The following is a 26,889-nucleotide window of genomic DNA, read 5'->3' as shown; positions in this document are numbered from 1 at the left end:
TCACACATGTTATAGTTAGCTGGACATTTCACTCATACAAACCCATTAAAATTCCAACGTTATAGTTAGTTCAGCTAACTATAACTCGCGCGCCCGCAATCCACTGCTGATGACGTCACATATTACATCACTCATGACATGGTCAGTGACATCACTCATGACATCTCAAATGACATCACTGATGACATCACTGATGACATCATCCAGTGAATGTGTGTCTTTCTGAAAAATAAATATTTTTGATATATTTATATCTAAAGGTCGATGGAAGAATAAATGGGTAAATAAGTGTCTAAATGGATGTTTTTTTTGCTAAATTGATTTTATAACTGACTTATTAAGTGTATCTTAGTGAATACATGTATTAGCGAGTAATGTTTAAATATTTAAATATCTCTATCAGTGTCTCACTTTGTGTATAACTGGCTGCATGGGTTGGTAAGTAGCTACATGAGTGTGTATATGGGTTATTAGTGGGTTTTTTGAGTATCAGTATGACTGTCTGTATGGTTTGCTGTGGGATATTACTTAGTGCATAGATGCATGAATAAGTGACTCACTGTTTGTATGTGTTTTGAAAACAGCATGTGTGCAGGACTGCATGTAAATACTACCCACCATGGCACATCTTTTGCACCACCAGTGCATCACAAAAGTGACGCAACGACTGTGTTAAAAGAGGCACAAGGGGGTTGTAAATCCACCCGTAACACAGAGAAATTCATCCAGGCAGTTTCACCAGCAGTGCAAATTGAAGCATAGACTTGTAATATATTTATTTGCATATGTTACATTCAAGTGCTTCGGAGGTACTACAGTATACTATAGGTAAACAGCTTAAAGATTTATGCTGTAGCAGTTCCTTATAGTTCTGCACTTTCACATTCACCATACACTAGTAATGTATTCATTCATTCATTTTTTAACTACACATTCATTCTGAGAAACTTTTATACACTAACATAGAAATATAGTTCTTTCTTTGACCAGTGAAGGTAGTTCTAAAAAGAACTGGTTGTTTTCTGTTTTTAGTTTTCTATTTTTTTGTGTTTTTCAACAATTTTTTTAAAAACCAAAATAATGGAACTGGAACCCAAAAAGTGTCCAACAGGAATAAAAGAATGAAAAAAAAACTAATGTCGAGGACAGCGATGCTTCTGCTTCCTGCGTTTTATCAGGTCGATAGACTGTTCCCCATAATACAAAAGTTTATCGCAATAAATGCATAGAATTTTAAATTCACCAAAATCAGGATCAATTATTGGGTGTGGACTGCTTGCGGAAAATGCTGTTGCAGCAGTTGATGTGCTTGGTGCAGAAGCAGAAGCAGGTGAGTTGTCCTGCAACCTCCGTGTTGCAGCTCGGGCAAAGTTGTTGGGGTGCAAGTTCTTCACCTGTCGCACCATATTTTTTTTAATTTATTCATTTATTTATTTATTTTATTTACCTTTTTCTTAATGCAGACTCAGTACAACAACACAGTGCAAGAGAAAGCTCCATATCATTACATCATGTAGGGCGGCAGATCGCAGATTAACAGAACCATGTCCATTACAGTAGATAGCGAATACTCAGCAATCAATTCTTGAATCCTTGGCTTAACAGTACTGTGCTCCCTGGTAAGAAAAAAAAGAAAAACCACCCGGACTAATAGCACGTAGGGCAGGAACCCCAGGGACAAATGCGAAGGAACGGTCAAGGCTACGACCGACCGGGGTCAGGAGGAAACCAGCACCAGCGGCCGCCGCAGACCAGGGGCCGGCGGGAAGCGCGGGAGAGGCAACCCCGAGAGGAGTCTACATGCAGCACATACAGAGGGCGGGGTTTGGAAAGATGATCAGGCATCGACCCCAACAGCAACCGCCGCGGACTCGGGGCCAGCGGGGAGCGCGGGAGAGGCAACCCGAGGAGGAAGCAGCTGGCAGCGCATCAAAGGGTGGGGTAGGAAAAGGCGATCAGGCGTCGCCCACAGCAGCGGCCGCCGCAGACCCCGGGCCGGCTGGGAGCGCAGGGGAGGCAGCTCAACCAGGAGGGGCACGGGAAAGAAGGTAGGCAACCAGAGGGTCCCAAATATTAACGGCCGCGATCTGGCCGGCATCAGGTCCCAAAACTCAGAGAGGAGTGTTTGACAACAGGAGTCATCCTCCAGCCAGGCTGCGACCTCAGGAGCGGGACGACGGCCCCAGCACATTGCTATCCTGCGCCTCGCCAGCACCAGGAGCATGGCGATCAGCCGGCGGGAGGCATCGGGACAAGGCTTCACGAAACCAAGAAGACAAACAGAGGGGTCCGGGCATACGTCCGCATTGGTAATGGCAGAAATAATGGAACAGACCTCTATCCAGAACCCCTGCACCTTAGGACAGAGCCAGGACAGGTGAGCAAAGTCAGCGGCCGGCGCCAAACAGCGCCTGCAGGAGTCCTCGGGGCTAAGCCCCAAGCGGTGAAGATGCAGCGGAGTGCGATAAAACCTATGTAAAAACTTGAAGTGGATCAAGCGAAGCCGATAGTTCGGGGAAAGTTTGGTAGTTTGGTTGCAACAGTAAAGCCAAGGGGAGGCGACATCCGATTCCACCGCGACATGGGGTTGGTAAGGGGTGGGATGCAACCAAAAATGAAGAAAGCTTGCCTGAGCACAGAGGGCATACATTCTTAAATCCGGGGCGCCCAGTCCACCCGCCGACATAGGAAGTGTTAGAATATCATACGCAATCTGGGGTTGCCGCCCGGCCCACACCAGCGACACCACAAGCGAGCGGAGTCAACGAAAGAAATATGACGTGAGGGGAATAGGTATGTTAGAAAATAGATAGAGAAATTTAGGGAGGACCACCATCTTGGCTATAGCGACACGACCCGCCAGGGATATCGGCAGTCGGCTCCACTGAGGGATCCTAGACTCGAACCAATCCACCGCGCAGCCGAAATTGGATCGCCATAGCTCGTCCGGGTCCCTGCTCAACCAAATCCCCAGGTAACGCGTGGGGCCGGATGACCACTCAAAGGGAAAATCAGGCGCGAACGGGTGTGTGGCATCGGTCAAGGGAAAGAGCACAGATTTATTCCAGCTAATCTGGACACCAGAGAGCCCGCCAAACCGAATGACTTCTCGCACCTGGGGGCTGAGGTTGTCCCGGGGGTGACGAACATAAAGGGTGACGTCATCCGCATACATAGATACCAAGAGAGAGCGGGATGAAAAAACAATACCCCTGTGGGTGTAGTGCTGCTGCACCGAGCAGCTAGGGGTTCCATAGCAATAGCGAAAAGCATGGGCGATAAAGGACACCCCTGCCTGGTTCCGCGGGATATGGCAATGGGATCAGGCACCAGTCCGTTTATACGGAGCCGGGCTGTGGGATCAGTGTATAGGAGCCGAATGTTCTGCAAACAATGGGCACTAAAGCCAATTCGAGACAGGATGTAGAATAAGAAGGGCCACTCCAGGGTGTCAAACGCCTTAGTGGCGTCTAGTAGTGCCGCCACGTCTGGGAGCTCAGGGTTAATTTGATGTAAAACGGAGAAGATGGTTCGGAGATTGTGGGACGTGGCCCTACCGCAGATGAAGCCAGATTGATCCGGGAGTGTAATGGTGGGCATTAATAGTAAGAGGCGAGAGGCAATTAATTTAGCGAAGATCTTGTTATCTATATTAATAAGGAAGAGGGGGCGGTAGGAGTCACACCGATCTGCAGGCTTACCAGGCTTGAGAAGGAGGGTCAGCGAGGCCTCGCGAAGGGACGGCGAGAGCGCACCCGTCTCGAAGGACTCGTTGTACATGGCGGCTACGTGCGGAACCAGAAAAGCGGCAAACGTTTTATAGAAGGAAGCGGGCAGGCCGTCAAGGCCCGGTGCCTTGTCACTCGGGAGGCTGTTGATTGCCGCCAGTATCTCCTCCTTCGAAAACGGCTCGTCAAGGAATTTTCGATGATAATCCGCCAACCAGACCAGGGCAATAGACTCAAAATGTTGGTCAAACTCCACCGAGGGGGGAGGAGAACCGGCGGAATAAAGACCAGAATAGAATGCAATGAACCGGGTGCTAATCTCCCCCGAGGACGTGGTGCGATCCGGACCCCCATCACAGAGGACGGTGCTGTAAGAAGCAGCCCATGGAGGGCACAGTAAGTTAGCAAGGGTATGCCCCGGGCGATCCCCCTCCCCAAAACGGCGGGCTCGACCCTCTCTGCCCAGAAAGGACAGCTCGCTGCCAGCTTCGTCCTAAAATTCGGTATGTTTCTGGCGCAGGAGCGCCAGCGCGTCAGGACTAGGATTCGTCAGCAGAGCAGCATCAAGATCACGAATCTCTCCCTCCAGCCTGGCAAGCACAGACTGAATACACCGAAGAACGCCCGATTGCTTAGAGGTGCACTCCCCCCCGAATATATGCTTTAAAGCTCTCCCAAAGGATGGAGACAGAGTCCACTGAACCCGCGTTGAGCTCAAAATAGTTAGTGATGGCGGACTGAATTTCATCACAGAATACAGAATCCCTGAGGGCATTAGGAGAAAGATGTCAGGAAAAGGCCCATCGCTGAGAGAAGGGGGCTTGAATGATAAGTCGTACCGGTGCATGATCAGAAAGGGTACGGGCCATATGAGTGGCATCGACAGTCCAAGACAGGACTTCAGGCGAAGCGATCCTGAGGTAAATTCTCGACCAGCAGCCCCGCGCACCCGTCACACAGGTCCCTTCCCGGGCCTCCGGGTGAAGATGACGCCAGACATCGAAAAGCGAAATGTCAATCAGGATAGAGGACAGAGCACTGGCGGCCCGCAGGTGGGACCACCCCAGATCACAGCAGCAGGGCCGCAGGAGGAAATCAGATGCCATACGTGGTGAAAAAAGTCAGGGTCGTCGGAGTTCGGGCCATAGACCGCAGCGATGGTGACCAGCTGAGCAAACAGGAGGCCGTGTAAAACCACGTATCTACCTTCCGGATCAAGTAAGGTATTGGAGGTCTGCCAAGGGAGACCCCGGCGCAACAGAATCGAGATCCCCCTGGCATAGGAGGAATAGGTAGAGGAATAGGCCTCCCCCCAGTAGAGCGCATGGAGCCTGGATACCGAGCCGGGGAGCAAGTGAGTTTCTTGTAATAAGCAAATATCCACGCAGTGGCGCTGCAAATGGGCATGGGTCAGGCGGGCCTTACGAAAGTCATTTAGGTCAAGGACATTCCAAGTCCAGCGCGTTATATTAGCCATCTAGGGGAAGTCAAAGGCAGCACAGTGCGGGGAGGCTCTGCAGGGAAACCAACCGCGCCCCACCTCCAATCCCAGCAGGAAAGTCAGGGAACCCATTGGGGCAAGTAAGACAGGTGGCAGCCCGAGGGCGCTAAATCCAACCCAAGGAGGTCGAGCTCGAGCACCAAGGAGCAAGAGGATTGGTGGTACTAAAGACGCGCCGTCGTGAAACAGCTGATAAAGGGAGAGGGGCATACGGTAGCACTCCGGGACTAAAGCAAAGCACCTAGCGACAGAGGCAATAAGGCAGGACCCCGCTAGCAGACCTAAGTCCGCACCGAGCAGAACTATCAAAGAAGCCCCCTACATCCCACCTCTCACCACCCACTCCAACCCCCCAATCAGGCTGAGAATACCCCCACCCCACCCAGGGAACCCAAAACTTGGACCAGGGGCCAAAACCAAAGAAGCGGGAATCATCCCAGGTAGGGCATGGCAGGGCTCGGCGAACACCCCTGTGATAAGGCAGGGTGGCCACACTAAAAACTAACAGCAGCCTCCTGAAAAAATGACATACAAACAGTACGTTCAACTTGCCCAGCGGACCTGAAGAGGGTCCCTAAGTAAGTCCAACTGTGGAGAGGAGAATAAGTGACGTAAGGACAACCCCGGAGATCGGCAAAAAAGCACAAATATGCAATCCACAATTCACAGTGATGTAGGCACCCGCAGACAGCAGAAGGGAAGATATGCAAGGAGGAAACCAGAGCGGACATGGGGTCCGTGGTCGATATCAAGTAACAAAGAAAAACACAATTGTGTCCGGCCGGGTCAGTCAGTCATTGTCACTCAGATGGTTGGTGGCTTCATGTGATGACCCAGAGGAGGAATTCCTGGATTCTTTGTCCAGGCGTTTGGCAAAAGCGAGCGCCTCCCTCGGGTCGGGGAAGACCAGCGTCTTGATGCCCTGGTGGACCCACAATTTCGCCGGATATGCCAGGGAGTAAGATACTTCATGTTTTTGGAGGAGTCGCTTGGCTGGCAGAAATTCTCTCCTCGCAGCCTGCACAGACATGGTGTAGTCGGGATAGAATGAGAGGGTATTGCCTTGGTGTGTGATGGTGCCCCTGTCCCTGGTGGCCCGGAGGATGGCATCTCGGTCACGAAAGTTCAAAATGTTGGCCACGATGAGGCGTGGAGGCATACCAGGATGGGGATGCGGGCCCAGGGAACGGTGCGCTCGTTCCACCACGAAGAAGGATAAAAGGACGTCCCCGAAGAGTTCCCTGAGGAGGTCCTCCATAAAGTCCTCCATCTTGGAGATATTGGACTCAGGAAGGCCCGTAAGGCGGAGGTTGCTCCAACGGGAGCGCGCTTCCAAGTCTTCGTTCTTCTCGCGGATGACAGCTAGGATTTTGTCCATCTGGAGCAGCTTTTGTCGATCCTGAGTGGCCGCGTCCTCAGCATCAGAGAACCTGGTTTCAACATAAAGAAGCCTGATGTCGTGGGAGTCCACCCGGGCCTTCACCGAGTCGAGGCAAGCCGAGAGCTGCTCCAGTTGAGAGGCAATCCCGGTGACAGCCGACTTCACCTCCAACATTATAGCCTTGAGCTCATCTTCGCGGCCAGGGAGAGCATCCGGAGCCCCGGTGGAGTCCGCTACCTCCGAGCCCGCACCATCCTGGTGGGAGGACCTGCGGAGCTCAAAGGCTATCTTGGGCTGCTTGGGGTCCGACTTCCCCATGGCGGAGCGGCTCATCGCGGGGCCAGCTAGCGAAGAGGAGATGACCAGGCGCAAGGATTGAAAGAGGAGTGCAGGAGGAGCCCACCAGAGGCCCAGATGTCCGGGAGACGAGCACACCAGCCGAGCGCCGACCCTCCACACGCGGTGCGACCGTGCAGGTAAGTAGGAGAAGTGCCAGACCAGTAATGCCGTCCACACACGGCCATCCGCCCCACCAACCGCTCCCCCACACCGGGGCCATGGACCAGGGTATTAGAGGAGAGTTAAGGGTCTGATGGCTGTCCGCTAGGGGCCGAGTCAGAAGGCCCGGTCAACGGCCCCACTGACCACAGGAGGCCCTGGACAAAGGACACCGGCCCCCAGGACCCGGCAGGACTCCGGCAGGGAAGCAGCAGCAGGCGCGAAAACCAGTGAAGGCAGCAGGGGCAAGCAGTCACAGGCGGCTCAGCACTCAACTCCACGGAGGGGGCACCTGGAGGTGAAGAGAAGCCCCAGAGCAGAGGAGGCCAGACGCAAATGAGGGGACTTCAGGCGAGAGTGGGGAACAATGATGGCCGGTGTATCACCAGGGCAGGAGGCAAGGCAGGAGGCAGCGGGCCGCGACTGACACCAGCAGTAGGAACGGGCCGCTCACAGGGCAGAGAGCAGCAGCAGGCAGAAGATTATCGTCACCAGAAGCAGGCAGCAGGATGAAGTAATGCGTCGCTTAAAGTCGTCCAGCACCTCACAGCACAGCCAGCATGGGACCAACGGTTTTCACCGAAATAAGGCCGGGGCTCAATGGGGGAGAAGCGTCCCCGACAGCAGCACAACGCGGCGCCTCCGCAGCCTGAACCGCACCGGAGACCCCCACCACCAGATGGACGCGGCGGTGAACACCCCGGCCCGACAGCGGCCCGAAGGGACAAGGAGCCAGTGCCCCACGGACGAAAGGCACAACCAAAGGGGACCGGCTAGAGCCCCCGCACTACCACACCAAACCCCGGCGGGCTAGCGCACCAGGCGGGACACGGCCTCAAACCAAGGCCGCAGCCGAGGCGGGTGCTAGGCCCCAACCAGGCCGCAGCACCACAAGCGCAGGCCAGGCGGCCGGGAGCCCCCAGCCCACCCCCATCAGTCCCCCCCGCAGGACACCACTCACCGTAAGGTAGCCGGTGCACTGCCGTGGACGCCCCCCGAGCACCACGGACTGCAGCGGGTGCCGACACTGGAGCCCCGGGTGTAACGAGGCACGGGCCCTGCACCAGCCAGGAGGCCCGATTGGCGCTCCAGCAATGCTGATATCCGCCAAAAAAGTTAGCAGGCTGGACTTCATCCCCCCAATCGAGTTGTGAATGGCGAAGGGCAGCTAAAATCGCTCAGGCTGCAGGATCGTGGTGGATAAAAAGCCACGCCCCCACGTGTCGCACCATATTTGCTGTGCCAAATGAGTATTTTTTAGATGGCCCTGTAAGGACCTGGTCCAACCCAGGTCAAACTGGGTGCTCAACCTGAGTCCTGAAAGGTTTCAAATTAGTAAGGCTCAATTTATCTAACCTTGTCCCAATTTCAACAATAAATTAACAGTGATTTGTTTCAGAATAGTAATACTTATTCTTTACTCATACTGTTAGCTCAGTTCATGAACATTGAACAATTCAAAAAACATTTTCATATGAAATCATAGGTTTACTCAATACATTGTTATCTATCACATGTATCAATCCCCAAGGTTTTGCAAAATCTCATGTGTAAATTATACATATCAAAACATATCCCAATGCATTTCGGGTCCCTTATGGACCCTTCTTCAGGGGATGGTCATTTTCGTTCAATTCTGGTCCTTGACATTCAATAATTAGTCAATTGCTCAGTACTTCAATCTTGTTTTAAGGCACTGTAAAAATGATAAGTATGAAGGGGGTATGAGTGTCAGCATAAACAATGTGTATGAACAATGTGTATGAAAGCCAATATTGACATTATTTCCCGTCATTACATTAACTGCCCGGGTGATGTGGAAAGCCTACCGCCACATGTGAATTCTCTCAACCACATAAGGTTAAACGGACCTTCACCAAGCTTAAAGTGAATACTGTCTCCTAAACCACGTGTAAAACCTCAAACGCTCCCTTATAACCGAGTGAAACACGTGCACGACTATGTGAGGAAATTCGGCTTACCAATCGTGCCTATACTGCAGTTGTCTATCTCAAGGACTCTTTTGGAATCATCCGGTTCTAGAAAAACATACGTTACTAAGACATCAGTAATCGTTATGGGAAACAAAACTGTGCTCATACGCAAAGGAAATACTAAAGTCTCCTCGCTTACCAAAGCCGCGTGTTTCAAAAAGCTGTGCACATCTTCCAACATGTAACGATTTTTCAAACCAAAAACAGCCAGTAACACTGAAAAGTTAAGGTAATAAATGTGTCAATGACCGGCCCTCGCTTTGCCCGTTTCCTAGTTGCTCCGAAAAACGCTTAACACACGCCTACCTCGATAGTGGTGGCGTGCTCTGATCCTTGACCTCCAAATTCTTCCGGCATCAACATCCGGTCCGTCCTCTACTCAATTATATCGTGTTTACACGGTGCGCCCTGTTGCGTCACACTCCCTGGCCTCTCACTGTATAGGATACTCCCCTCTCCCTCAACTCCATTCTATAATCCTTAAGGTGCACGTAAACGCTCGTGACCGTGTGAACTGGGTGCGGAGATATGTGACATATGTCAAAGTGTGCTTCGGGAAATTCATCGAGTGGTACAATGCGTAAATGCAGCCTGTATTCTTTGTGTATTGTAAAGAGGGCTTCCTATGAATGTTACATAATGTCCATACAATTCGGTCAAAGGATGAATTAAACAAATAAGGGTGAACAGTACAATGAATTAAACAAAGTTAGTGAACAGTAAAAACATGCTCCTACCAACGATATTCAGGCAACCAACATATGGTCATGTCATCAAATATCTACTATCAATTCCTACATATACACTTCAATATTAATAGTTCCAAGATAAGCAGAACTATAAAGGGCATATTTACAATGTGAGCGATGCGACACAAAACAGACATATTTACAATGTACAGACTGAAAGTCATGTTCATCCATTCATGGTAATACATTACATTATATGACTGATGATGCTGGATATCTGTACATATTAATTCCCCGGATCATAAATAACATAACATTTCGTATTGATCATTAAGCCCCCCCGGTGTGAGGGTGCCTAATTTTTTAATCCAAAAGGTTTCTCTACGGGATAGTGCCACATTATGATCTGTGCCTGCATGTTTTTCTACCACTTCTAATACTGTATATCTCAGTTGTGGTATAGTGTGAGATGTGTTGATCCAATGTGTCGCTAAACTAGAGGTGGTGGATTTGTTGCGAATAGTACTTTTATGCTCAATAATCCGAGTCTTAATTTTTCTTGATGTGCGACCCACATATGTGAGTCCACATGGGCACTGTATAGCGTAAACGACTCCTGTGGTGTTACAGTCAGCATTGAATTTCAAAATGATGTCTTTACCAGTTTGTGGATGTGAGAAGGTCTTACTCACTATTGTGTTATTGCATTGACCGCAATTGAAACATTTTCTCATCCCTTTGAAGGTGGACTCCAGGTTTCTGCGAGGTTTTTTGAGTATCTCCCTTATGTTTTTGGCACGCGTGTGTGCTATAATAGGAAAATTTTTGAAAACATGTGCAAAATCTGGTTCATTCGCAATCATTTCCCACCGCTTTTTGAGTATTTGTTTGATCCTGTGAGATTGTGTGGAATGTTTCATGACAAAGACTATGCGTTCATTAGGTGACTTCTCCGTTTTCTTTAGCAGATTTTCACGGTCTATTTGTCGTACTCGTTGTTCTGCATCTTCTAGCACCTTTTTAGGATAGCCTCTTTCAATATACCTCTCCAGTTGTTTTTTTATTAAGGTTTCACATTCAACTGCATCCGATGATATTCTCTTAATGCGCATGAGTTGTGATGTCGGCAAATGGTTCTTCAGGTTTCTCGGGTGTGCACTAGTATAGTGCAACGCATTGTTGACATCCGTAGGTTTACGGTAGACAGTAGTTGTGATTCCTAGAGATGTTTTTTGTATTTCTATATCCAAGAAATGTATCTTATGATCTTGAATATCATGAGTAAATTTGATGCGCGGGTTGCATTCATTTAGTTCCTGAATTCTTTCGACTAGTTCTTGTTTGGTACCACGCCAGATAACCAAAATGTCGTCGATATACCTTAGAAATAGTATCAAGTTGTCTGTCCATCTGGTGTTTGTGAGGATATATTGTTGTTCAAAGAATGCCATGAAAGTGTTAGCATAGGCTGGGGCTCCTGAAAAGCCCATTGATGTTCCGGTTTTCTGCAAAAAGAATTTTTTAGATGGATCACCCTTGAAAGAATTGTTTGGCAAATTTTACATGTTACTTTTGGAGCATTAACCTTTTTTTGCCCTTCAGGAAAAGTGAAAAACTTCCAAATTAGAGCTTCTTTCTTCTTCTTTGGAGGTTCTTCAGGAACGAAATCTCCCTCTGAATAATAGCTAGAAGATGAGTCCATTGCTGTTATTATGTTGATCTTCCTTCTACATGACAGGATTCTCAGAAGAGATGCTTCTTCTTAGAAAATCAAAGTAGAATGATTAAAATGGGATGGAACTTTCAACAGTTGGAATAGAAAGTGTTATGAACCAATCAAATCTCTTCTTTTTAAGTCACATGGCTTTGCGTACGCTTATGGTGGGCTTACAGTACTCTTACGATGCGAGTACGCATGACGTTCCTCCGCGATTTGCGTAATTGCTTTTAAAAGAAATATACAATTGTTAAAAGTTTTTTAAAACTATTTTCATAATTATCCCAGATAATGTCTTCCCTTAGTATGTACATTAAATACATAAATATATGTTTTTAAACAATTAAAAACATTGGCGCCTTTCGCATACAGGGCGCCGTACATGACGTCACAGGGAAGCTTAGATGCGACGCGTAACGTCAAAGCGTATTCGTAGCGTATGCGTGGGTACGCGCTGAGTATGATTAGCAGTACAAAGTATGATGCGATCACCCTCTCAGTGTCAAATCAGAGCACAGGGCGTGCTACGAGAATGATTAGAAGTGGTCACTCATTGGAGATCCGATTCTGGGCCTGCCTCTGCGCACATGATAGCCCCACCCCCGTCTCTCTCTGTTGTTAATTGTTGGTGAACACACTCACACTTGCACATGCGCGGTGCATGCCCGCCCACACTCCCCAGATGCCACCACCTAGCTTTCTTTCTATCACTAAGCCTGGAAGCCAATACATTAGCCAATGGGAGGTCCCCCAGGGCCGTCATTCTTGTGGAGCGCAAAAACGTACCAATGACGGCCCTGGACTTGGTTTGGTCAGCCCCCGCGGTTCCCATATAATGCGGGCACTGACGTGAGCACGCTCTCTTTCGCCTGCCTGTGCTGCGGTGACAGAGAGACTGTCGTTGTCGATTTTACTACGACCTGTTTGCTCGAGCGGAGCAGGACTCGTGACACTCGACATGGTGTCACTGCTGCTGCCGCCCAGCCAGACCACCGTAGGCGCGGTGGCTGCGGCGCCCGCGCCCAGTCCACCCCAGTCCCAGCCAAAGCCCCAGCCTTTGAAACAAGACAAAAGACGACAGATGCAAAGGTAAGAGAAGCCGTCACAACATCAGCCTCCGCAGTAAATAGTACCTGCAAGATAGTATTTTTTTTTTCTGTGCCACGTGGCCCTCCCAGCTCTGTTTTGCTTTATTTTTGTGCGCCACATTCTTTGTGCTTCATTGTATTTGCTCCCTTCTAATCCTCCCGTGACTTTTAATATTTTTTGCTGCCTCACGTGGCCTTCCCAGGCCTCTATTATTATTGATCGTATATTGCGGATCGGCATATTTCCAACTGCGTCACGGGGCCCTCCTAGGGCTTTTTTAAGTAAATTGTGCGTGCCTGAATTTCTGTGTCATATTTTTTAACTGTGTCACGTGATTTAGCCTGTATTGTTATAAATTGTGCGTTCATAATAGTATTATTTATTTACTGCGTCACATGCCACTCCCAGCTCTGTTTTACTTTATTTTTGTGCGCAACATGCTTTGTGCTTCTTCGTATTTGTTTCCTCCTAATCCTCCTGTGACTTTTAATATTTACTACTGCCTCACATGGCCTTCCCAGGCCTCTATACTAATTGATCCTATATGGTTGAACGTAAAGCTTGTTTCCGAAACAACGGCAAGTTATCTGTGAAAGGAGAGAATATGTAGTATGCAGCAGGGGCGCAATACCCATTAGGCTAACGGGGCTTCAGCCCCCCATCATCTGTGTCTCTTCCACGTTTTAATGTCCTTTTATCTCTCTCTTTCTTACTGTCTGTCACATTGTTTTTTTTTCTTTTTTACAGTTATGGACGCTGCTGTCGCCACTGTGCCGTATAAAACCTACCCGAGTTTAAGTGGTGAACTCTCTTGGCTTCAGTGAAGCCTGCTTCAAGACGTAGAGCTCCCGCTTTTAATCATGTCTATGGCACTAGGTGAGAAAAGAATCTTGTTTCCGAAACAACAACAAATTATCTGTGAAAGGAGAGAGTCGATAGTGTGCAGCAGCTTGATTGTGTAGAAATGTATAATTATCACAGAGCAGTGACAATAGATAGGTTACAACAGTCTAAGGAACAGATCTACAAGCTTATTGTGCCACTTTTGTGTCACTTTTAACATGGGAAAAGTGGTGCAAGGAGCTTGTAAATCTGCATCTAACTTTTCCAAAAAAACTCTCAACTCCAGACTCTGCGAGTCAATGGGGTGCAACAGTCTAGGTACGCAATATTAAGAACTCACATTAAAATTCACTTTTGACAGGAGTTTCGCAACTCAGTTTACGGTGATTAATCAAATGTCCTTTTGTTTGCTTCACCAAACATCCTTCAGGAGCAATCACGGCATACCGAGCAACAGCAATGGAATTGTCCGCAACGTATTGAATATACTTTGACGTATAGAAACAGAGTTCAATTGAAGTTGTGAACTCTGATGGCCGCAATGTTTATACAAGGTAAGCACAGCGGCCTAGATATACAATGCCTCCAATTAAATGCAGTAGAAATAAATCAGCATATTTATAATCCTGTTGTGCCACTTTTGTGTCACTAACGCAGTAGGCACTTCCATATAGACACCACTTGAACACGGGACTATAACAGAAGTGAAATGTACCAGGCACACTGCACACGTAAAATCGTAGTGTTACCTTGACTTGTAATGTTTCACTTCATTTACTAACATCTACATAATTTTAAACTCTAATTTTATTTTTAATTTTCAGATTACCTATTGTACGTCTTTTGGAATCCACATCACAATTTATTTATAATGTTTTATTAAAGTTATTTTTGTACTTGTATATTATATTGTTATAAACAAGTTACGTTTACAGTTATTGTTGCTTTAATAAAAGTTAATAGAAAAAACGACATTCTTCTTTTTTAGGGGGTGGGGAGGTGACGGTCCACAATAAAAATAATATTTATAATTTGAAGTACTATAGTAAGATGTTCAAGAGTAGGATTGAAAAGTACTAACTGTACAATAAGTTATATTCTCTCTGGATGGACTACAACATAGAAAAGAAATCAAAGTAAAACGAAATCCATGTGTACCACATTTACAAACCTCTTGTGATGTTTTCCCATGCAAACCTACCCCCCTACAAAATTAAGTGTGTGGACCTCAAAAACGCCCTTCAAACCACGGAAACAATCACCCCACAAAGATTTCTATATTGTATGAGAGTGGCTGCGTGGCCCATCGCCTAGTGCCCTGGAGTCCATGACGCCCAGACCTGGTTGCTACAGTGTTCATTGGGGGGAAACAGCCATTACAACGCGGTCATAAGCACGTGTGATCATCACCACGAAGCCATTAGCACGCATATGGCTTTACCGTGCATGCTTTTACAACTAGAATACATTTACTGCCCATGATAAAGGCATAAGCATAATAATGGCTTTGTGGTGACGGACACGCGTTGTAATGGCTGTGGCTTACGTGCTTCAAATTAGTTTTTAGGTATGCGTGTGACCAAGTCTGATAACATCGGAGGCCAAGGACAAACACCGTGGTGTCTGTGGCAGGAAATCTCATCGATCATAGAGAAGATAGGCGGAGGGTAAAATGAAAGTAACAGGTATAATAAAAATAACGGAGGAAAACTACTAAAAAGGCAGTGGACAGAGTATGTAATCAACGTTTGGCACCTCGGCAATATGTTTCAAATCAATATAGATAGATTATGATTATTAATATATTACAAAAGTATACCAGCGGATGACACACACGGCCTGGGAAAAGAAAGCGGCAAATTTAATACCTGAAATGAGGACAGCTTTGCTTGGTGACTTGAAGAAAAAGTAAGAAACATGGGCTTGGAAACGAGGCTGAGCATGCTTAGAGAGTACAACTGGTGCAAAAAAAAAAACTGAAAGTGTTACATACTATCATAGAAATATAGCTCTTTTTTTGACCAGTAAAGTTAGTTCTCAAAAAGAACTGTTTTGTTTTAACCACAATGCCCCCACGATCCCAGACGGCTCCCCGCGTCCTTCGAGAGCCGGCATTGCTTTGTCAGAGAGAGCAGCTTACATGCTGCTCTCTCTGATGCAAAGCAATCTGCGTTCGTACTTGAAAGAGAGAGCAGATTAACTTGCTCTCTCTTTCAAATAGGAAAGCGGTTTGCTGTGGTAAAGCGGGAGCTGCGACGCTCCCGCCCTACCATAGCAAACAGCAGTGCCCCGGGGGTAGGCACCCCGAGACACTGCAGGAGCCGGCCCTGGGAGGTGGTGGTCCCCAGGGCCATCAAGGGCTCCAGAAGGGGGGCCGCGCGACCCCCTCCCAACATTAAAAAGCCCTGAGGAGGGCAGGTCCCCGGGGCAGGAAGGCCATTTTACATATTACTGCCCCAGGAAGGTGGCGGTCCCCGGGGCGTGTACGGGTAGAGAGGGAGGAGGGGCTCAAAACATACTTTTAAAAAAAAAATTATAATTTTAAAAAACCCCGAAGTGGTGGCAGGCCCCGGGGCTGCGGGGGTCCTTACAAGCCCCCCATTATGGGAAAAATTGCCCACCGGGATTTGGCCCCCCCGGGGGCTAATTAAGAATAAAATGGACTTCTAGTTTTATTTTCCTTTTCCACCGCGTACGCGTACAATATGCGTACCCCACAATTTCTTATTTAAAAAAAAAATGTGGGCTTAAAGATCCATGTGGGACCCCCTGAGCAGGCCTAGAGGGTCAGGATGTTTCTACCCTGCCCCCTTTCCTAATTTTCAACTTTGTTTTACTGTTTTCTTGTGACTCGGTTCTACCGAGGCACAAGATGGCTGCCAACACTTCCTGGTTTGCAGTGTTGACAGACAGTTGATATCCAATCAACATGCAGCTCGTGCTCGTAATTGTACGGATTTCTGTACGCGTACAGTACTTCGTCTCTAGATATCACTATGATTTTACTTTTGATTTTCTCAGAAACTACTGAATGGATTTACACCATTTAACAAAAAGCACAATCTGCGAACCGAACTCTACCTCTCTGCCAAATTTGGTGTAATTCCATTCAGCCGTTCGGGCTGTAGCCCTGACTAAATGTCCCTATGGAAAATGACATTGGGAAAACACGTTTTGGGACCCCCTTTTTTCTCGGCTCCCACTTGACGAATCACCCCCAAACTTTCAGGGAAGGAGCGGAGCAGAGCAGGCCATTTTCTTGGAGAATTTCTCAAAGATTTGTCCACCGGCGCCAATGTTATTCCAAATAGAATGTTGTGAATTTCCTATGGAAAGTAGGTCATAACTATAACTACCTACTGGCGACCGCCATGGAGTGTCGCAGGGCTAATAATAGCTGTTCCAGTTCTGCTCCAACATTCCACTTTTTTCATTCTGTTTCCCCCCTTACAATTTAGAACATTCTACCCGCAGTGGGTGGATTCTTGTAATTCCCTTATAGCCCTTCTGCCGCAGGCTATACCGCTTGTTAAAGACCTTGATCCTTATTATAGGCCCCAGTCAGTTGGGTTCAAGGACTTTAACAATTGGTACAGCCATCGGTATAGCCCTTGGCATCGGGCTGTAAGGCTATAATATATACAACAGCATTTTTCACATTGAAACATATTTATATATTTACCAATATAATGTCGATAATGTGGACCGCAATATTTTGGTGGTCAATATTTTTGCACTTTACATTATATGTATGTAAATACCCATACATGACTTGGCTACAGGACTATCATTTATTTACAACATTGGCAACGATTTAAAAGAACCTGCATGTTGCTGAAGGATTACCCTGGATTACCCTGGAACTAAGGATTTGACTGACCACAGGAATTAAACTCATGAACTGGAATTCCAAGGAACGGAATTCCCAAGAACAAAGATTACAAAAATTATGCTCTGGTAAGCCCCACCAGTGTCCTTTGTCAACAGGACAGCCTGCAGACCACGGCGTTTGATTTTCGTTTGACCTTCCTGTGACCTGTGAATTGATGTGCTATGTTTTCCTGCCTTTCATGTTTCCTGTCTTCTGCAACTATGTCTGCTCTGCCCGTATGCAATCTGCTGGAATTTGAATATCTGCACTGCTGGTGATTGCCATTATAGTGATTTACTTAAGAACTGTGCCAGGACTTAGTTTTACCACATCCTACTGTGCATTGTCAGTTTTGTCAGTCGGGATCTCCCAACCACAACATTCACAGAGACTTAGCAGGCTTGATCACCCTGCTGTGTTCCTCTGCTGTGTATGGACACTGACAGCACGATTTGTCTACATTCCTTGTGGGGCAAGTGTGACCTTTCTACAGTGTGGCACTATTCTTTCCTACGAGTGCATTATGTATTTGTGCTCACAAAAGGTGTTCCAAGAGAGGCAGTGGCCCGTATTTCATAGGAACAATTCCTTTCATTGCCTGTGGTAGTTCGCTGCGTAATTGCAAAGGCCCCCCCTGTTTTGCTGTACCGGTGACCAGCATAGCTCCCGAGTTGAAATGACACCGGCGGGTGCCGTGGGACTGCAGAAGAGATAATTGAGTGCCTTGGGTGGTGTGTTTGCACTGGTCTTTTCTCAGTTTGGCTCAGCGTATGTCATGGTCGAGGAGTCCCCGGAGTTGGTGCTATTGACGACTTTGGGAAATGATATGTTAAGCTTGTCGTTGTGAGGAGACTTTCACTACTGGAATGCGCAACGTTTGATTAGCTGCTACACTTCACATACTTGTGTGGACTCTTGGGGGTAGGTCCGTTTTGTTTTGCGGTCTTTGGCTGCCCCCTGGACATTTCGTCAGTTCAACTGCTCTTTGCCTGTTTTAAAAATAGCACGAGCTGCACACAGCATGCGCACAGTGAATGCGTGCAGTCCTACCTGATCTTCGTGAGTTCGGCGATGTCGTCGGGTTTAGCCTTCTCCATGTCAGCTTGGCGCTGCTGGAGTACATTGTGCACCGTGGGCGTGCCTTGAGCCACTTAGTGCTGAGTTGGAAACGTGACGCCATTTTGGGTTGTAGCTCTCTCAAGCACGACTTCCCTCGTATTGCCAACCGCGTTTTTTTTGCATTTAGCCAACCACGTTTCTAAGTTAATCGAAACATTGCCGTCATGACCGGGATTGTGGTACTTCTCAAAATAATGGTGGTGAAAACGCGAGCACTTGAAGAACACTGGATCTGGCCTGCAGTTTTGTGATACTTTGAAAGACAGAGCACATCATTAATTACTATTCCCTCTTTTGTGAGACATCAACGGGGAGGTGGAACTTATTGTATTGCCACATGGACTTCGGGTGAGAGGCTACAAGGACTTGGGGTGAGAGGTCGCTCACCGAAGTGAAAGACCTTTATTTTGTTTTTATTATTCAACAGTGTTTTGGTGGGGTGGGAAGTGTGTACCTTGTGATGTCTTTGCTTCTGCTATTGTATGGAAAAGGGGAGGTGAGTGTGTAGTGTTTTTGGTTACCTTAGTGTGTGTGTTTGTCAACATACTCTGTGTGAGTGTAATGTCTCTCTCACTAGTTGACCCTGAGTTTAGGAGTAGAGTACGACCCTTAGTTTTCCCGTAGCCTTTGGTTTATCAACCACTTATTTGTGATTATTGGATGACATGAGTTTGTCGGTTTTCTCACCGTTTGCATTCTGTGGGTGAATGTTTTTTTCGCTTTGGACTGCGAGAGGAGAAGACACCATCTTACGAAGCTTCTCTGTGTATACCCTCACTGTTTGGATTGTGTGGGTGAAAGGTTTTTCCTGTTTGGACTGTATAGGAGAAGACACCTTCTCACGAAGCTTCTCCGTGTGTACCCTCACTGTTTGGATTGTGGGTGTGAAAGGTTTTCCCTGCTTGGACTGTGTTGGAGAAGACATCTTCTTATGAAGCTTCTCTGCCTTTACCTTGATATGAGTTTTACGAGGTATCTCTGGTTTTACCTTGGTGTGAGTCTTCTCTGGTTTTACTTTTGAAATGTTTGACTTGAATATTTTAGTATTGTCTAAGCCTAATGCTTTTCTTGAAACTCTTTGATTTTGATTCTTGGGGTGTGAATTCGTTGGCTTAATGAATTGTCATGTATTTAATTTATTTGATATGTTCCTTGATTCATTTCCTCAATGTCTTTGCATGCATCTTTTATAATCTAATGTATTTTTTAATTTGATTGCCTTATGTATTTTCAACTGCTTTTATTGTGTTTTGGTTTCCTTAGGAATTGGGATGTGTTATGATCTACTGTTTGCCTTTCCCCTTGCCTATGTATCTCTTCTACTGCTCAGCCAGAATGAGTGTTGGTGTGCTTGGAGATGTCTGGAATGTTGGATGATTGATGATGTCATGGAATGCATGGGTGCCTGGTGAGGTTGGGAATGTCAGTTGAAGTGTGCAGGCTGAGCAGGAGAGAGGCTGCTCCTGGTGGGGCATCACGTGGACTTTATATCTTCCAGCATCTTATTTGAAGCTGTCGTCTTATCAATACATCAACAACATACTTATATACTACCTGGCTACAGAAGATCTTTTATTTACAACACCAACCTTTGGAAGGCTGGGTCTTATTCATTTTCTGACCCCTAATTAGCTCCATTCTTCTATTGTTGAAGTACTTTTTTGAAGGAGACTGGGTACTAATTTACGATTACTTTGCAAATCGGACCGCTTGCCCTTCGACTTCAGTAGATCTGATACTCCACACCTTCTTGAACTGGGTTTGTAGTTCAAGAAGACGTGGGTGAGCCACACAGGGCTAGGGCTCTAGGATATTATGTTTCTCCCGATCCTCTCTTCCATCAAGTCTGACTCTATATCGATTTTTGTTGTTGGAAGTAAGCGCAGATACTGAAAAAGTTGTGTGTACTCACAAATCAACTTCTGCGATGTCGGGACTAGGAAAAGCAAGTGACAACAGCGGCTTTCCCAGCCAAAGGATGGAAAAAAAACTATTTGAAAATCAGAATGGAATAAGCGGGCAGCAGAGGGCCATAGAGAGATTTTTGGCATAATATGGATACAAAAAACAGACACACAGAAGAGTACTTTAGCTACTGGATTTGAATGCCAGGTGCAATGGTTGCCCAAAGACTCAATGTCCCCTTGAAAAAGTTTGCACTACACACAGAAGACTGGCACAAAAGTTGTACAAAACGCCCTACTACAACGCACAAACACATGCACCTTTCTACTAAATGTCTGTGTGTCAATCCAATAATGAGAGAAACAATGTAAAAAAGGGGAAGGAAAACAACCAGAAAACCATCTAGACTCACAAGCAGCAGGCTCCAAGAATCCATTGTCCTTGAAGGCCCTCCCTGGGTAGCAGCACTGAGGAGCTGGCTCCAAGCTTCTGGAACACCATTAATACTTCTTGAAGGCTGGGACACCACATAAGCCCATTACAAGTGTCTGAAAAAAAAGACATTCATGAGACAGATGGAGCGACAGGAACAATCCCCAGGGCCCCATATATAGTAAGGGTGTCACTAGGCAGAGCACACATTCACACAAATACATCAAAGAGCAGATGATTTTAATGAAATCATGAAACGGTAAAGAGGAGAAGCATAATCAATTTCTGGAAGAAGGGAGGCAACTATGATAATGAGTAAACAAAATGAGGCCACCGTAATTTGGAATCATACTGGGAGCGTAGGCATCAAAAGAGAAGCGGTTACCAACTGCAGCAAGAAGAAATTACAGATACCACGGGAAGGAGTAAATATGAATCTCAGCTGTAAGACATCAACACACTGGTCACTGGTGACAAGTTGGGACACCCAAAACAATGTATCATAAGAGACTTCGTGATAATTTATTTATTTCAATTACTTATGAAACCTATACCACGTGTAGCATGAGCCTATTTGTTTCAACACAGAGACCAAGATGGGCAAAGAGAGACTAAAAGGACGGCATTAAAAAATGAAAATGCGTTCAAGGCCATGGTGAATGTGATTGTAGTGTGGTGGGGGAAGGGGTGTATTATTAGAAGGAAGGCTGATTCCACAGTTGAGGAGGAGCCACCAAGAAATGCCTTGTCAGAACTTTTTCTAGTTTCTGAGCAGACATGAGAGAAAAAAAAAAAAAAAACTGAAAGAAAAAATAGTAATACACCTGTGGCAATGTTGCTGCTGATTGATTCCATGTTATTTCTAAGGATTCTTATGGTGTCCCTTGGTAATGTGACATTCTGTAAAATGTGTTCTGGTCCGTGTCAGTGGCTGGGACGTTTCAAAGATAAAACATCAGGAAAGGGAACAGTGTCCATCAGAACAAAAGTTAAATACAGGATTTTCAAGTGAGCTATGTTTCACAGAGAAGTTGGTAAAAGATGGCAGGCAAATGGTGAGTCATGGGGTATTTAATTTTTTTCTAGCAGATACAAGCAGCAACTGGAAATGTCTAAGGTATCGACGAGCAGCAGGGTCTGTAGGGGCAGACGATTGAGGATTGTGTGAACAGCTGCACGGTCCTGCATTTTCATTCCACTTTCAGGCTGACCCTGTGTTTTTCCCCTGTGGATTTGATCAGCTACGGGGGGGATGCTTCGTGATTGTGTGCTGCTTATCAAGCTTGGATCCAAAGTCTACCGTTAGTCGTAACAGAGGGTTGATGCTGAGCATTCATCTGGTCATAGGAAGCCTGATGGTTGGTGGTAACTAACACGCTAGTGGGGGCACACATAGTTTACGTGTATTCTTGGGAGAGGAATTTAAATTAGGTTTTGAGTAAAATTTACTTATTTCCCTATTCCTGGGATCCTCCTGTTTCCTGAGATGTGTTGTGTGTTTGTGTTTACATGTGCAGTGAATGGAAGGCTTGTCTTGCTTTCCTGCTGCTGGAGCAGCCCTTGTGGCTGGGCCTCAGAAACCCCTGGTGGTTTCGGCATTTTCTGGCACCAGGTGGTGATATGTGTTCAGTCCAGAGCCATACCTAATCACAAAGATTTCCCTTAATGATTTTTCACCACTTGGGTACATCTGCCTAGAGATAGTGGTGTTTGGACAAAATATTGATTTAAAATTATCGGGAGACAGAAATATCAGAAAATAAATATTGTGACACACAAATATCATGATGCACAAATATCGTTGACAAGAATCTCATTTTTTGAGATAATATCATTGTAAATCATATTCATGTTTTTAATATCGTTTTCTCTAATACAGTGCTTAAAATATCGTTTGTTTAATTATTTTAATGTGTTTTAGGTGATATAATAATTTTATATGTAACTATTGTTTATGCAAATGCTAGTAATTGTTTATAAAATATAGCTTGTAATTTTAAGGGATTTAGAATTTTTAATGAATTTTTAATTGTAATTTATAGTGTCGTAGTGGGTTTTTTGGGTTTGTAGGGGGATAGGGTGGGGAGTTATTTAGGTAATTAATTGAGAATTATTTCATAATTTTTTTTGATTGGTGTTTTTATTATATATTATACATGTATTATTTATTATGTAAACTATGTAATTATTAATAATAAATTAATTGATTTTTAATTACGTAATTTATGGAATACTTATTTATTTTACTTATATTTTAGTTGTAGGCTGCTATGTTTGTAGGGGTGTGGGGAAGGAAGATAATTAATTAACAATTTGTTACTAATTATTAAATATTTCTTTAGTCAGTGTTTAATTATGTAAAATATGGAATTGGAATACTACATTATTTTACTTATATTATTTTACTTATATTTTAGTTGCTGGATGCTAGGTTTGTAGGGGTATTGGGTGGGAAGTTAACTAGGTAATAATTAATTATTATTTGTAAAGTAATTATTTCATTGAACTTTAAATATCTAAATTGTGAAATATTTAATTTCATTCTATTTTAGATGCGGAATGCAAGGTTTGTAGGGGTCTAGGGAGGGAAGTTAATTAAACAGTAAATATTTGACTGTTCATTTATTTTAAATATGTAAGTAATGAAATAGCTATGGTTTAGTTACATTTAAGGTGTAGGCTCTTGGGTATAAGTGTGTTCAAACAGGAAATCCCGGCTACTGCCGAGAACGCCATGTCCCCGCCTCAATAAACGGCGGTCTGTGGTAAAGGAGGCGAACCTTAGTAAAACTTCAACAAACACTGCAACTCTCTCCAGGTCCTGGAAATACAGCCACCACGAACACCAAATTGCACAAAGCAGTATTTTATTTGCAAAGTATGGCAAACTCACACGGCGCGTTTCGAGACCTGGTCTCAAGAAACTAGGTCTCGAAACGCGTCAAGTGTTGAAGTTATATATATATATGTGTATATATATATATATATATTCACTGAAAAAACCATAGGTTATAGACCATATATAGTTAGGAATTAGCATTTACAAAACCTTGAAAATTCACTGAAAAAACCATAGGTTATAGACCATATATAGTTAGGAATTAGCATTTACAAAACCTTGAAAATTCACTGAAAAAAACCATAGGTTAGAGACCATATATAGTTAGCTGGACATTTTATTGACATAAAACCAATGAAATTCCATATATAGTTAGTTGCACTAACTATATATCGCGCACCCGCAATCCACTGCTGATGATGTCACATATTACATCATTCATGACATGGTCAGTGACATCACTGATGACATCTCAAATGACATCACTGATGACATCACTGATGACATCTCAAATGACATCACTGATGACTACATCCAGTGACTGTATAAGTCTGTAAAGTTAAAATATGTCTTACATATTGAAGAATTAGTGGATGTATAAGTGTCTGGACGAAGGATTTAGTAGGTGCATGACTGAATGTATGAGTGAGTGATTAAATGTGTCTCACTGAGTGCATGGGTTAGTGACTAAACTGTCTTAATTTGTGCATCATTATGTCTGTTGTTCTGTAAACTGCTGCATGTGTTGATCAGTAGCTATATGAGTAACTATATGGGTTATTGATTGATTGCCCAAGTATTTGTATGGGAGACTGAGTGTGTGTGTGGCTAGCTGGGAGGTGTGTGACTCTGTGCAGATCAATCTGTACTTGTATCAATGATTGTATAAGAAACTAAGTATGTGTTAGTACATGTTTGAAAATGTAAGGTGCTCTATGTTTAACTGTATAGACAAGAAAATGGAAGTCTCATTGATTCTTTACAGGACTGACTAGGTGTGTAAGTAACTCCATGGATGAGTGGCAGACTGTGAGTGTCTGTATAGGTGTATGAGTGCATATGATAGTGTTGTAAAGATGAGTGATTGTATGTATGAATGATTGTATGGGTGAATGAGTGAAGGTGTGTGTAGACGTAGCAATCAGTGAGTGCGTATGTAGTAACTAGTATTGGTGTGTCAATGGTTTCAAAAATTATACTCTTTTTAACACTGGGTGAAACAGAGGTTATATTAAAATGTGAGGAGATGCATTGTATTGTCACATGAATGATATCATCAGTGATGTGGTCATTGATGTCAAATGAGATGTCATCAGTGATGTCATCAGTGATGTCATTTGAGATGTCATCAGTGATGTCATCAGTGATGTCACTGACCATGTCATGAATGATGTAATATGTGACATCATCAGCAGTGGATTGCGGGTGCGCGATATATAGTTAGTGCAACTAACTATATATGGAATTTCATTGGTTTTATGTCAATAAAATGTCCAGCTAACTATATATGGTCTCTAACCTATGGTTTTTTCAGTGAATTTTCAAGGTTTTGTAAATGCTAATTCCTAACTATATATGGTCTATAACCTATGGTTTTTTCAGTGAATTTTCAAGGTTTTGTAAATGCTAATTCCTAACTATATATGGTCTATAACCTATGGTTTTTTCAGTGAATTTCAATGGTTTTTTAATAGCAAATATCATAAGCTGTCGAATGTCAAGTACGTGGTAAGTAAAAACATTTTCGTGTTTATGCACACTGATCTGCTTTGAATGCTGCCCCCCACCCCTCATTTCTATTAGGAGTACTCTCTCTTTGCAGATAGTGAAGGGTAGTTAACGCAGCCCTTTGCCCCCTTTGTAATCCGTCGTGCCTGCTTCTCTCTCCATTTGATTGATTGTTCTCTTTGGTTCATTCTCTATTTACAAACAAGCACAGAGTCGCAATACTCTGTTTAGTCTTTGCAGATAGCGAAAAACCGTGTAAAAAAACAAAAGGAATCGAGCAAAATCAGTAGGCCACTAATGGGATCTCTTTTTGACCTCGCTAAAATAGAAACATTAGGAACAACCTGTTGAAAATAGCAATGCGTATGTACATAAGCGGCGTTCATTTGTGTTCACAGTACCCCTTGTTGATTGTTTGAATCGAGCATTGAATTGTTCGAAGTTGGTTCTCTTAAGGATCTTCTCTGCCTGCAAACGAGGAAGAATAGGAATATTCTCTCTCCCTTTGCAGATAGTGAAGGGTAGGTAACGCAAGCCTTTAACACGTCGTACCTATTTCATTCCTCATTGATTGATTGATTGTCCGAACATTGACTGTTTGGGAATTAGTTCTTTTTGGAGATATTCCCTGTTTGCAAATAAACGTAGGAAAATCTTTGCAAGTAGTGAAAGGGTACGTAATGCGGACCTTTCTCCCCCGTTGTAATCTGTCATGCCTATCTACTCCCCACTGATTGATGCACCTGTTTCACCCGGACCATTTACTAGACATACGTCATCTGGCCCGACCAGAGAGCACCCCTAGTGAAAAGGACATATGCAATAATAACGAAGTGATCACTGTATCCTGTTAACAGAAACTTTAGCATGAAACAACCTGGAAAGAAAAGAATAGGAAAACGAAAATCAGTAGGCCACTGATGAACATGAACTTTTATTAAACAACGAACAAAGAAACGATAACATAACGTAATGATAAAACCTGTTAATGTCCTAGAAACAAGAAAACGTTAAAATATGCCATTGGTGAGAGACCAGAAAAACAGTAAGAGAAACCAAATCACCCCTCGCTGTCCCACCGCCTGCCACGCCAAAAAAATCGATAGACTAGGGAAAATGCAAGTCAGTAGAACATCCGCCCCCACTCTGGAAACTTCCAAGGTGGAGCAGGGTTCCGGCTACGCCCAGCCGGGAGCAGCCCATATAAGGCAGGTCCTGCTGCCACGCCTCGGCCAGGAGATCCTAACGTAGGGTGTAGCCGGAGGAGAGGCCGAGACCAGCGGGACCCGGCCAGGGGATTGCCTTTACAACGCTGAACAGTTGCAGGGGGGGGGGAATGTCTCCTCGACCCTCCCCTCTCTCTCCCAGTCCGGCCGCGGTGGCCCTTGAGAGTTGCAGGTAGTCCCGCCACATGCTCTTCCGGTCCGGCCACCAACGGTCGGGGGGCCGAGGCCGACGGGATCCGGCTGCAGCCGATAAACCAAGAAACCCGTTCATGGGGCCAGAGCCAGGGGCGTCCGGCCGACATCTACCGGAAGCCCGGAACGAAGACGGA

The 26,889-nt window shown here is 45.2% G+C and overlaps 1 protein-coding gene and 1 long non-coding RNA gene across 14 annotated transcripts in view; both read right to left on the bottom strand.

Moving 5' to 3' along the window:
- FAM178B (family with sequence similarity 178 member B) overlaps positions 1–26,889 on the bottom strand; it is a 2,777,737-nt gene that overhangs the window by 635,862 nt on the left and 2,114,986 nt on the right. For all 13 annotated transcript variants that reach the window (XM_078666947.1, XM_078666951.1, XM_078666950.1 and 10 more), the window contains one exon: positions 20,748–20,883. In XM_078666947.1, the coding sequence (XP_078523073.1) occupies positions 20,748–20,883 (136 nt within the window). The remainder of the gene's footprint in view (positions 1–20,747; positions 20,884–26,889) is intronic.
- LOC144791211 (uncharacterized) lies at positions 8,535–9,547 on the bottom strand. Its single transcript, XR_013602331.1, has 4 exons — positions 9,409–9,547; positions 9,242–9,318; positions 9,091–9,147; positions 8,535–8,804 (listed from the first exon to the last, which is right to left on the bottom strand). It is a non-coding gene; the product is annotated as an uncharacterized LOC144791211 (long non-coding RNA).

The sequence above is a fragment of the Lissotriton helveticus genome, chromosome 11 (genome assembly GCF_964261635.1).
Source record: "Lissotriton helveticus chromosome 11, aLisHel1.1, whole genome shotgun sequence".
Taxonomy (NCBI): Eukaryota; Metazoa; Chordata; class Amphibia; order Caudata; family Salamandridae; genus Lissotriton; species Lissotriton helveticus.
This window is presented reverse-complemented; position numbering and strand designations above follow the sequence as displayed.